Source organism: Geotrypetes seraphini, chromosome 2, assembly GCF_902459505.1.
Source record: "Geotrypetes seraphini chromosome 2, aGeoSer1.1, whole genome shotgun sequence".
Classification (NCBI taxonomy): domain Eukaryota; kingdom Metazoa; phylum Chordata; class Amphibia; order Gymnophiona; family Dermophiidae; genus Geotrypetes; species Geotrypetes seraphini.
Window position 1 is genome coordinate 21,509,099 of NC_047085.1, and position 13,252 is coordinate 21,522,350.

Consider the following 13,252-nt stretch of genomic DNA (forward strand, 5'->3'; position numbering starts at 1 on the left):
CATCTGTGTACGTGCTGAGCTCACTGCTCAACATGGCTATTTCCCGACCCGACGCCAGACTTGCATCGCCAGACTTGCATCGCCAGAATTTAGGTAGGTTGTTTTCATCCCCGTGGGAGTCCCGTGGGCAAGGGGGCGTCCCCGTGGGAGTCCCGTGGGTCAGGGGGGCATCCCCGTGGGAGTCCCGTGGGCCAGGGGGCGTCCCCGTGGGAGTCCCGTGGGCCAGGGGGGGAACCCGCGGGATCCCCGCGGGACCCGCGGGATCCCCGCGATCCCCGTTCCCGTGCAGACCTCTAGTGAGAATCGTTCCTACCATATACAAACAAGATACCTAGATACTGTTAATCACCACTATCTCAAAAATTATCTAGGAATAAAGAGCAAAAACTTCACACATATACACCTGCACTCCCCTGTTCCTTCTACTCCTCCCCACCTTCATGATCGGCAGGAGGGATGTTCACGCCCTCCTGCCTAACTCCTCTGACACATCCCCCCCATATCCAATGGAAAGGAGTGAGGTCCACTCCTTCCTGCTGCCGACCCCAACAATCCCCTGAACCCTGACACCCAGCATCAGCCCCCTTTCTTTCCCTCCAACCCAATTCCATCCAGTATCCTTCTCTTTCCCTGCACACAATTCCATCAGCATCTGCCCCCTTTCTCTCCCTCCACCACCCTTCCATACCATGCTGCCCCACCATCCTTCCCACCACCCTTCCTTACCACCCTGCCCCCTTTCTCTTCCTCCACCACTCTTCCATACCATCCTTCTCATAACCCTTCCATACCACCCTGCCCCCTTTCTCTTCCTCCACCATCCTTCCATACCACCCTGCCCCCTTTCTCTTCCTCCACCACCCTTCCATGCTCCTTTCTCCCCCTCCAAACATTGCTGCTGGCTCTGCCCTCTGAGCTTCTTTGCCCGAAAGCAGCTTTATAACAGCTGATGGCAACACCTCCCCCCCCTCCCCGCAAGAGCAACGGCAGCAACCGCAATGGGCCCCCCTCCCAGCAGCAACCGTAATGGGCCCCCCTCCTGGCAGCAACCGCAATACAGCCAGATCTGTTACTGGAAGGTCCCACGATGACTGCTTCTCACGGTCCATCCCCCTCTGATGTCACTTCTTCCGGAGCAAGTAAGTGACATCGTAGGGGGATGGACCGGCAGAAGCAGTTATTGCGGGACCTTCCAGTAACAGATCCGGCTGTATTGCGGTTGCTGCCGGGAGTAGGGCCCATTGCGGTTGCTGCTGGGAGGGGGGCCCATTGCGGTTGCTGCCGGGAGGGGGGCCAACTGCGGTTGCTGCCGGGAGGGGGGCCCGTTGCGGTTACTGCCGGGAGGGGCGGGCCGTTGCCAGCAAGGTGAGTCATCCTCTTTCAACGGGCCCCCCTCATCGTTTCGGGCCCTAGGCACGTGTCCAGTGTGCCTATTGATTAATCCGGCCCTGCATATTGCTTGGCATTGATGTCCAAAAGCTGAAACACTGTACTTATATCTGCTAAGACATTCGACTTCTTTGTGCCTATTTTGTGGCACCAATACTACACATCTGTGTCATAAGAACATAAGAAGTTGCCTCCGCTGGGTCAGACCAAAGGTCCATCGCGCCCAGCAGCCCGCTCAAGCGGCGGCCCATCAGGTCCATGACCTGTAAAGTGATCCTTTGTCTGAAACCCTTCATTCCCCTTTTTCCATGCTTTGCTGCTGATGCTCACTAATAGAAAATTCCTCCTAAATTGCTGAGTATACTGGGAGATCACAAAAGATATAATGATCCACCAAATAAATTTAAACATTAATATAAATTTAAATTTGTAATAGGTCCTCAGTTTACACAACTCAATTGTCAGGACAAGTCTGTAATGTCGAGTTGAGAGCTGTATAAACCCAAATGGGTTATTCAAGCGTGTAACATCCCGGACCCACAGTGAATAGTGCAAATAATGTGCAAAATCACACAATAAATAATAAATCAAATATAATCTCTCCAGTATACTATAGTGCAATATATTATTGCTACAATGTTCCAAATTCAATTTGAGGTTCAACTTTCTGAGAATGTCCTCCTCTGGCATCAAAAACATGCAAAATTATGAAAAACAGCCTCATCTTTTCACTGTCATTCTGCATCTAGATTCTTGTGTCAATACACTATTTCTTAGTCTTGGTGTTAATATTCTGCATTTGATTCTTAGTGCTGATGTTCTGTGCCTATTTATTAGCAAAATACGATCAAACCTTTTTCATGATGCTTTTAGTCAACACCATCATCTGCTGTATGGCACTACTGTATTTGTAGATCTGCAGTTTGAGGGTACAGGGCATTTTTTTAGTATTTTATTTAATGGCATTCCCTTGTACAGATAATTGAACTTTGGAAGCTACTGGGTCCAGGGGATCTGTCTCTCCCACTAGGGATAGATGTTTTAAGAACATAAGAATTGCCGCTGCTAGGTCAGACCAGTGGTCCATTGTGCCCAGCAGTCCACTCACACGGCGGCCCTTAGATCAAAGACCAGCGCCCTGAGACTAGCCCTACCTGCTTATGTTCCGGTTCTGCAGGAACTTGTCTAACTTAGTCTTGAATCCCTGGAGAGTGCATTCCCCTATGACAAACTCCGGAAGAGCGTTCCAGTTCTCTATCACTCTCTGGGTGAAGAAGAACTTCCTAATGTTGGTAAGGAATCTATCCCCTTTCAATTTTAAAGAGTGCCCTCTCGTTCTCCCTACCTAGGAGAGGGTGAACAACCGGTCCTTATCTACTAAGTCTATTCCCTTCAGTACTTTGAATGTTTCAATCATGTCTCCTCTCAATCTCCTCTGTTTGAGGGAGAAGAGACCCAGGTTTTCTAATCTTTCACTGTACGACAACTCCTCCAGCCCCTTAACCATCTTAGTCGCTCTTCTCTGGACCCTTTCGAGTAGTACCGTGTCTTTCTTCATGTATGGCGACCATTGCTGGACACAGTACTCCAGGTGGGGGCGCACCATGGCCCGGTACAACGGCATGATAACCTTCTCCGATCTGTTCGTGATACCCTTTATCATTCCTAGCATTCTGTTCACCCTTTTTGCCGCCACAGCACATTGCGCGGACAGCTTCATCGACTTGTCAATCAGAACTCCCGAGTCTCTTTCCTGGGAGGTCTCTCCAAGTACCGCCCCGGACATCCTGTATTCGTGCATGAGATTTTTGTTACCGACATGCATCACTTTACACTTATCCACATTGAACCTCATCTGCCATGTCGATGCCCATTCCTCGAGCCTGATTATGTCACGTTGCAGATCTTCGCAATCCCCCTGTGTCTTCACTACTCTGAATAACTTTGTATCGTCCACAAATTTAATCACTTGTCGTACCTATGTCCAGTTTGTTTATAAAGATGTTGAAGAGCACAGGTCCAAGCCCTGCGGTACCCCACTGGTGATGCTCTTCTAGTCCGAGTATTGTCCATTCACCCCACTTTCTGTTTCCTATGCTTCAGCCAGTTTTTAATCCACGTGAGTATTTCACCCTCGATTCCATGGCTCACAATTTTCCGAAGTAGTCGTTCATGTGGAACCTTGTCGAACATCTTCTGAAAATCCAGATATACAATATCAACCTAGTCACCCTTGTCTATCTGTCTATTTACTCCTTTCTTTTCAACTAGTGGCCCCTATGGAGTGGGGGGGGAGGGGTCATCATCCTTCCCTTCACAGTAGCTGTTACTAATAACTCTGCCAATATGTGTCTTTAGCTCCTTTAAGCCATTGGAGACGCCCTACTATAGTTGTAGCAGTTTCTTTCATCGTACATGTGGCCCTCACAGAGACGGCACATTTATGCCCACAGGAGAAACTCTTATCAATATTTTTCTGCACTCATTAGGTTATACATTGGAAAAATCTAAATTTATTTCTTTTACATATGAAGACAATATCATGGTTCTTATCCTCTTCTCTTGTTCCCTAGATCATATCAAATCTAAAGTAAGCAATTGTATGAATTTGATAAAGAACTGGATGACGGTCTATCAATTAAAATTAAATAAAGATAAAATGAATTTATGCTTAATAAATCATCCAACGATGGGAATTGAAGTCAAAGTGTTATCAATAAATAATATTATACTCTGGTCTCATTAATCAGAATTCTGGGATTACACTTTGATACCAATCTCTCTTTGTTACCACATGTCAACATATTAATCAAAAAATCTTTTGGTCTTTTTGAAAACTCAGAAGGTTAAGAAAGTAATTTGATCATCAGTTCCGTTTACTGGTGCAATTATTATTCATGTCCTTAGTGGACTATTGCAATGTTACATTTTTAGACTTTCCTAAATCAATAATTAAAAAAATTCAAACCCTTCAAAATACGGTTATAAAACTAATTTTCAATCCGAAAAAGAGTGATAGGATCACACCTTATCTACTAGAGCTGCACTGGCTACCAGTGGAAGCTAGGATCCATTATAAATTATTTTGTATATTATTCAATACTCGGTTTGGGGACACTCCAGATTACATACCTCAACTTTTTAATTCTCCAAAAAGTAAACTTTGAATTTAAGGCAAAACCATACCTTTCTTTTTCCTGATATTAAAAATATAAAATACACCAGGATTTGCAAGTAGCCAAACTGTGGAAAACTCTATCTAGTAGAATTAATCACCAAATTAACTTTAAGAGTTCCCAAAAAAATCTAAAGATCTATCTGTTTGAAGAATTTGTACTTAAAAAAGATATAACTTTAAGATAACCTGTTCATAATGTTGTATTAGATAATTAATTTTTTTGTAAACTGCTGTGAACTTCCATGAGGTATTGGCGGTATATAAATAAAGATTGTATTGTATAATATTATCACAGGCTAGGTAAATTCTGAATCCTGGCTTTGTCACAAACCTAATGAAGACAAAAGAAGCTAAATCAAATATTTTGTTTGTGAAAAGAAAAAATGTTATGACAAAGTTGTGAAAAAATTAGGTGAAATGTATAGTATGGAGGAGACAGAACTATTTTTACACTTGGTCAGCTGAGCAGAAAAAAAAACAGGTATATGTACAGCAGGGATCTCAAAGTCCCTCCTTGAGGGCGCAATCCAGTCAGGTTTTCAGGATTTCCCCAATGAATATGCACTGAAAGCAGTGCATGCACATAGATTTCATGCATATTCATTGGGGAAATCATGAAAACTCGACCGGATTGCGGCCCTCAAGGAGGGACTGAGACCCTTGATGTACAGGGATGGCACATGAGGGATTGTCTGCACATGCTCAAAAAATATAGGAGCTCTAAAAAGCTACTAAGGGGTCCTTTTACTAAGCTGCACTAGCGGTTTTACCGCGCGCTACACGCTAATGCCTCCAATGAGCTGGCGTTAGTTTTTCCGCGTAGTGTGGGGGTTAGTGCGTGCTAATCTGAAGCGCATGCTAAAAACACTACCACAACTTAGTAAAAGGAGCCCTAAGTAGCTGTTGGATGAGGTTACTACCTGTGTGGCTGATTCATTCTGCTTGTCAAGAGGAAAACTTGAATTTTTGTATGGGTATGAAATAATCAAAGCTCTGTCCATACAGAAACAGTTTGAACTGCAGAAATGGACTTTTGACTATTGTCCATCCTGTATATAGGTAAAAGAAGGTGCACCGTTTCACAACTGAGATGTAGGCGCTTACATTTATATGCATCAATCTTCAGAATACTGGCATATATGCCAATAGTATCTCTCCCAATATTCATAGGCTGTTACAAAATCAAAAAGAAAAATCTTATAAAATTATAACAAAAAAACTCCTTAGAAAAGTTTGTTAGAAATTTAACTAATAGACAATTGGACCGATGATAGTCTGTAATATGCTAATTCACTGAGATTAGTTTTGAAGGTGATACTAGCAGACACTTGAATTCCATAGTATATATTTTTCAATTTGGCAACAGCCTATGAATATTGGGAGAGATAGTGTGGTACACTGAATAATTGAAGGTATTTAATATATGCCAATAGGCTATTCTGGAACTATATACATATCTATGAAAGTGCATACTTTATAGGTGGGCATACACAAAGGCAGTGTCTGGGTCAAACTTATGTACACATAACTGTATTCTATATTATATCACCAGAACAGAAGTGTCTACACCTACCCCTCAGCTCTATGGCTGGTGTATGTGCTTGTAACTAAGCACCTATACTTGGTTACACTAGTAGGTATCTACTTTCCTTTATAGAATATTACTCCTAATATGTTCATTTTTACATGAGAAAATGAGACATTCCCACTTAGGCTGAGTCAGGGAAGGTAGTATGAATGTAGTTTTACCTTAAAAAGCTTGAGTACTTTTTTCTTAGGCAGTAATCAACGAAAACATACAAGCATACTTTTTACTTTATCATGGTAAACAAAGTAGTTTCATTACCTTTTCTTTAACCCATATAATTATTTTAATGATGGTGGCATATGTGAGCTTTTCAAAAACTCACAGGTCTCTTCTTCATACATAGAAACAATGGAAAATTAAAATGACAACAATTAGGCCTATTACACTTTCCAAATAGCAATCTTTCCATCTTCTCTTCCAGATCCACTAAGAACATATCTGTCCTCTGCAGAACACAATGACTTCACAATGTCTGCATGAGCTACCAACTCTTTTTCTACACTCTTTTTCTCAGCATGTACCACATAGATTTTCCCTTTCAATTTGCCTTGTGATATTCCTCTGCTGCCAATCCACACCTGAAAAAGAAGAATGACCAGATCATCTGCATATAAATGATATATCAAAATATAAGTAAACTGTAAATAACAGCTATTTTTTTTCCAAGTCATTTTGTTCTAGTCCTGGGGCTAAGGATCTATCCAGCATTTTATTAAAAAAATAAGTACATTATGTTTTTTTATCTGTGATCTGTTCTGGCTGAGAGAACAAGGCAAGAATAGATGTAAATCAATATAAAACTCATTTTTTTTTAGACTTAGCAAAACCAAGAGACAATTTTTCACTTAATCTTTCTCAAATACCACCCCTCCCCTTGAACTGTAAAGGGAAATCTGGCACCTGCTCTAGATTTTACTTTGAAAAGTGTGAGAGGGTGGTCTCTGGATGCAGTTACCAAGTTAGTGCTCCAGATTGCTCTAAATTTTATGTGGGGACCATAAGGCTCTGCTTTTTAAGGACCTGCACAGACCTCTAGTGGTTCTACCAGGATCAGAGTTGGTGCCACTTTCTCACCCTTTTTATCAGTAGAAAAAGAAAGACGTGCTGAAAGATCAAGCCTGAAGGAATATGAGTGGACCAGAAGTGAGTACATAGAAACATGCTGACAGATAAAGGCCAAATGGCCCATCCAGTCTGCCCATACACAGTAACCATCATCTCTACTTCTCTCTAAGACAGTGTTTCTAAACTTCTTCAAGCCAAATACCCCCTAAGCCTAACAAATACCAACGGAGTACCCCTGCCCAAGCTCCGCCTCAGACCCACACAAGTTCCACCCGGCCTCACCCCCATAATAATAGTACTAACTGTAACGCAATTTCTTCCATCCATTTTTCATATACACCCAATATAATCTTATTAATACATAATGGTAACTACAAAATTAAAAAAACCAAAAGCACTCTGCACCACAGAAAATGTTAATTATCATTTATAATCTGGTGGGTTTTCAAAGAGGTCAAGGCAGATGACTTTAAAATATGCAATCAGTAACAACTATAGAAAATAGACAAATATAGATCAAAATATAGACAGCAGATATTAATCCACAAAACTGACACATTTTGATCACTAAATTGAAAATAAAATTATTTTTCCTACCTTTGTTGTCTGGTGATTTCACGAGTCTCTGGTTGCATTTCCAATATTTCTTTCTTTCTGCTTTCTGCACGCTTCCTCTCCTCCAGACCCTATTCCCTTCCCAAACCAACATCTCTCTCTCTCTGTGTCCCTCCATGAGTCCAACTTTTCTTCCTCTCTCCTCCACTCCTATTGGCAATATGTCTCCCTCTCTCTCACTGTCCATCTGACTTGAGAGATCCAGGCATCTCTCCCACCCCCTCTACTGCCACATCCAACATTTCTTCTCTCTCATCTCCTGGATCATGTGCAGCATTTTTCACCACTGCCCACCAGCCTCATGCCCATTTCTCTTTCTCTCCAGCACAATGCCACATCTCTCCCTCCATCACTATTGAGGAAGGGATGAAAAGTCCTGTAAGATCAGGTGAAGACCCCTGGGAATTTCCCCAATATAGCAGAAACAGGCCAATATAGCTAAGACCTAAAATGGTTGCTAAAAGAGCAAAATGGACACTCTGACTAAAAACTGTCAGCTCTGAAAGACACTTGTGCCTTCTTGAAAGCAAGATCAAACAGAAGGCACAGCTGGAGAGAAAAACAATTCTAGTGAAAAAGAGATTTTAGCCCTATAGAGGCAGGAAAAGCTTATGGAAGTTTCACAAGAAGGACGAATGCTGTGCAGGAAACAAGGGATATGAGAATGCAAGAGAGTTGACCACAGAGCTGAAAATCCATTAGGCCCAGGTGCTCGAGGGAGGTTCTTGATATACTAATAGGACATTTACGAGGAAGTAAGGGAGAAGTAGATGAAAAAAGGCGTGACACAGTATCACTCAATTATGTTAACCAATCCATAGATTAATAAATGAGATATGGAATATGATTAACCAATGAAAGTGTGAAATGTAACATGCACCAACATGGGCCACAGCTGTCAGAATCATATAAAAGAAAGCTCCTTAAACCAAGGTGGCAGAACTCATCAGAAGTTCTCCATCAGTCTGGCCAGCCTGGTGTATGCTCTATTACTCTGTATGCTGTGAGATTTGTTCCTGTGAACTATTGCTATTTGATTATTAAACTCATATTATTTGTATCAGCATAAAGAGAGTTGAGTGGTCTGTCAGTGGAGGCCGTAATAGCCGGCTCTTCACTATGTCCAACATTCCTCCCCCTTGCATCCTCTTCAATCTGTCCCTCTATTCCTTCTCCACCACCATATCCAACATTTCTCCCTCTCATCCTTCTATTCCCCATGCATCTCTACCTCACTCCTAAGTTTACAAGTTTATTAAAATTTTGATATACAGTGGTACCTCGGTTTACGAGTGCACCGGTTTACGAGTGTTTTGCAAGACGAGCAAAACATTTGCAAAATCGGTGCCTCAGAAACCGAGCATGGCTCGATTTACGAGCATCCCCCCCCCCCCCCGCAATCCGGCACCCCCTCTGCGATCCGGCACCCCCTCCTGCCTCGAACCGGCACCCCCCCGCCACGATCCGACCCCCCCGCCACGATTGGGCACCCCCGCCACGATCCGACCCCCCCTGACAAATTGGGCACCCCCCGCTGCTTCTTACACTCATCTGGGCACTCTTGAAAATCGGCCTTCTCCTCTGCTGGGCCTTGAGCATCTGAGCATGCTCAAGGCCTGTGAGTTCACGTTCTGAATGTGAACTCGCAGGCCTTGAGCATGCTCAGATGCTCAAGGCCCAGCAGAGGAGGAAGCCGATTTTCAAGAGTGCCCAGATGAGGGTAAGAAGCGGCGGGGGGTGCCCAATTGTGTCGGGGGAATGTCGGATCGTGTCGGGGGTGCCCAATCGTGTCGGGGAGGGGTTCGGATCGTGTCGGGGGGTGCCCAATCGTGTCGGGGGGGTCGGATTGTGGCGGGGGGGGTGCCGGTTCGAGGCAGGGGGGGTGCCGGATTGCAGAGGGGGTGCCTGATCGTGGGGGGGGGGCCTTTGAGGGGAGCAATGCCGGTTCTCGGGGGGGGGAACGCATCAAAGTGAGTTTCCATTATTTCCTATGGGGAAACTCGCTTTGATAAACGAGCATTTTGGATTACGAGCATGCTCCTGGAACGGATTATGCTCGTAATCCAAGGTACTACTGTACTGCTTAAAAATTGTCAAAGCTGTGTACATTACATTTAAAAAATATAAAAGTAGGGAAAACAATTAATACTTAAGACAAAAACAAGACATCTGCCATCATGTTTCTAAGACGAACTGAAACGCATAGGAAAGGGTGGTAGAACTACAATCATGTATAGGAAAGAGAAAGGGATAAAAAAATAGGGAGGGAAGCTATATTCTTCCTTGTTTATTTATTGATTTATTGATTTATATGAGAGTAATCAATAGTCTAGGATGAGAAAGAGTTTTAAAGTTTGTTTTAAATTTCCCTCTATGCCCAATTTTCCTTTCTTCCTTTTTCCACGTGCACCATCTCTCACTCACATGCCCATCAATTCTCCTTTTCTATTCCCTCCCTCCTATGTCCCATGTTATTTATTTATTTAATTCGATTTCTAGCCCGTCCTCCCCGAAGCTCAGAACGGGTTACATAAGGACATTCACAGTGCAGACATTTTACAAAAGCGAAGGTCATGACTCAGGGTAGTGGGAACATAGGGTAGGGAAAAATGTTGAAATTTCACAGAGACTAAGGGGCTCAAAGGAGGGATACAGAAAGGGGGGGGCAGTCTGTCGGAGTCTGTTTAGCTGAAAAGGAGGGTCATGCCCCTTCCCTCCCTTCTGTGTTTAGTTCGTGCGCCCTCCCCCCCTGAAGCCGACCCGTCCACAGAAGCCGCAGGCACCGCCTATCTCTCGAAGGACTTCTGCTGAGGGTTGAAAGAAGATTCTCTTGGAGGATGATCTGGAGGGATAGTGATGAAGTGAAGAGAGAATCCCTCTTAAATGACTTTTAGAACCCCGAGATCTGTGGTTATTAATTTCCAACGTTGATAATACAATTGGAGCCGACCTCCGTTTGGTTGGGAAAGAGGACGGGGAAGAGGAACAACGGCTATGCTCTCTAGAAGCTCATCAAAACAACTGAGCAGGCTTTGAAGGAGCTGCTGATTGAGCTTATAAAATTCTACTGTACTGTTTACATTTAAAACTAAAATCACACCCCCCCCATCTTTCATTGATAGACTTCTCATCCCATACTGTTCACCCAGAATCCTTCACTCCAGTAAGCAACATCTTCTAAATATCCCTTCACTACGACATACATTCTATGACTCCATCAGGAAAAAAATATTCTGTTACAACACCAACTCTCTGGAACTCATTACCCTTGCATTTACGTGAAGAGACCCACACAGACAGATTTAAAACAAATTTTAAAACATTTTTATATAAAGACGCCTATAATATGTAACGCCCTCCCATGGAATAATACGAATGAAGGAAGAGCATCTTTCCCTCCCCCACGTGTACTAACCTTTTATGTACTTCTTTTCTAGTATATATTTCACTTCTCCCCCCCTTCCCTGTTCATTCCTATGAGTCCTGTTAGTGTTCAGTCTTAATTATATTCTCTATTTTGTAATATGATTGATGTTAATCACTTAAATAATAGTTTTAGGCAGTATATCAAATTTTAATAAAACTTGGAAACTTGGCAAAGTAAAACATCAGTAAAAATTCAAATTATCGAAGTTAATGAAAAAGAAAATAAAAGGAAATAATGAAAAAAACCTGAGATATCAAAATGAACAGGAAGGCACTACAAAAAGTAGTTTGATGCTAGAAAAAACAGTTTCACAGCTCCACGGAAAACTGAGATTGGATGATCCCATGAGCCAACTTCGAGCAGGAAGGCATCAGCGCATGCTCAGTATGGGAAGTCTAGAGACTCTTCAGTCTTTCAAAGTGACAGTACACTTTTACACTGTCCAAATTGGGTACCGCGGATGACATCACCCACATGTGAGAATATGCTGCCTGCTTATCCTAGAATAAAATCAGTCTTACTCTTTTAGGATCTTGCCAGGTAGTTGTGAACTGAATTGGCCACTTTTGGAAACAAGACACTGGGCTTGATGGATCTTCCGTCTTTCCCAGTATTGCAATTCTTATGAGTTCCCATCATGAAGGAACCAGAGAGAGAGAGAGAGAGGACACAAAGCAGACACAGAGGGCACTTACATACGTAACATAAACTGTTAACTGTTATCTTAAAGTAGGAACGACAATGGAAGCAGAGGGAAACCAGAAGATGAGCTTTCCAGTGTTCTGCACAGACTGTAATATGTATGACTACCTCCCCTCGGGGAGACAGTCATATGTATGCGGTCGGTGTCAGGAGCTGAAAAGCTTGAAGAAGGAAGTTAAGCGACTAGAGGACAAGATAAAGGAGCTAGAAGGACTTTACACTACAGAGGACCCAATCAGCACAGCTGGAGACTTCATGAATGAGAGACACATTGAGGAGGAGGTCAGGGAACTCGAGAAATTCATTGAGGAAGCCTACAGGAGGAGGGTAGAAGAGAACGAACTCCAGATGGAAGATGAAATTACACCAACACCAACATGGAAGGGAGAACAAGAAGCAGATGACCTCAAAGAAGACGCCCACAGAGGAACACCGCATGAGGGGGAGAAAATGGCAAGTCGATGCCAAGAAGAAGAAGCAGCAAAGCACCCCAAGGACATTGACCTGAGACCGAAGCGAAAATTAAAGAAAGGAAAGTCAGCGATCCTAGTGGGAGACTCAATCCTGAGGCATGTGGACAGCCACATAGCGGGAGGGAGAGAGGATCGACTAGTGACCTGCCTCCCATGAGCAAGAACCAAGGACATCGTGGACAAAATTGGAAAGATCCTGGAAGGAGCGGAGACGGAGGAGACCACAGTAATGATCCACATCGGGACGAATGATGTCAGCAGGAGAGACTACAGAAGAAGCACGCTGATAGAACAGTTCAAGATTCTGGGAAGGAAGCTGAAGATGAGGACTCAGAAGATAGCGTTCTCAGAGATCCTACCGGTACCGAGGGCAGATGTGAAAAGGCAGGAGGAACTACAATCAATAAATGCGTGGATGAGGAGATGGTGTGAGGAAAAAGGATTCCACTTCGTGAGGAACTGGACAACGTTCTGGGGCAAGAGCAAGCTCTACAGGAGAGATAGACTGCATCTGAGCGTGGTGGGAACTAGACTTCTAGCAAACAACATCAGGAGAGGAATAGAACAGGCTTTAAACTAAGAAGAAGGGGAAAGCCGACCAAGTGTCGACGATTCGGAAGAAGGTATCCCGTGAAGATACTAAGGGGAAAAAAGGCTGGGAAGAAACAATGGGCAAATTACAGGAGTTGACTAACCCAGAAGAGGAGGTTAGTAGGATTGTAGAACAAGAGAAGAAGCTAAAGACCGAAGCGCAGGGAAAGAAAATGAAAACAAGAAAACACCAGGATCTAAATTGCATATATACTAATGCAAGG

General features: G+C 43.4%; 1 protein-coding gene across 1 annotated transcript in view; it reads right to left on the bottom strand.

Moving 5' to 3' along the window:
- Nucleotides 1-3,519: 3,519 nt before the first annotated feature.
- The window catches only part of DENND3 (DENN domain containing 3), a 178,484-nt gene continuing 168,751 nt past the window's right edge, over nt 3,520-13,252 (bottom strand). The window contains exon 23 of the mRNA XM_033934187.1: nt 3,520-6,733. Coding sequence (XP_033790078.1) covers nt 6,536-6,733 — 198 coding nt within the window. The 3' untranslated portion in view covers nt 3,520-6,535. The remainder of the gene's footprint in view (nt 6,734-13,252) is intronic.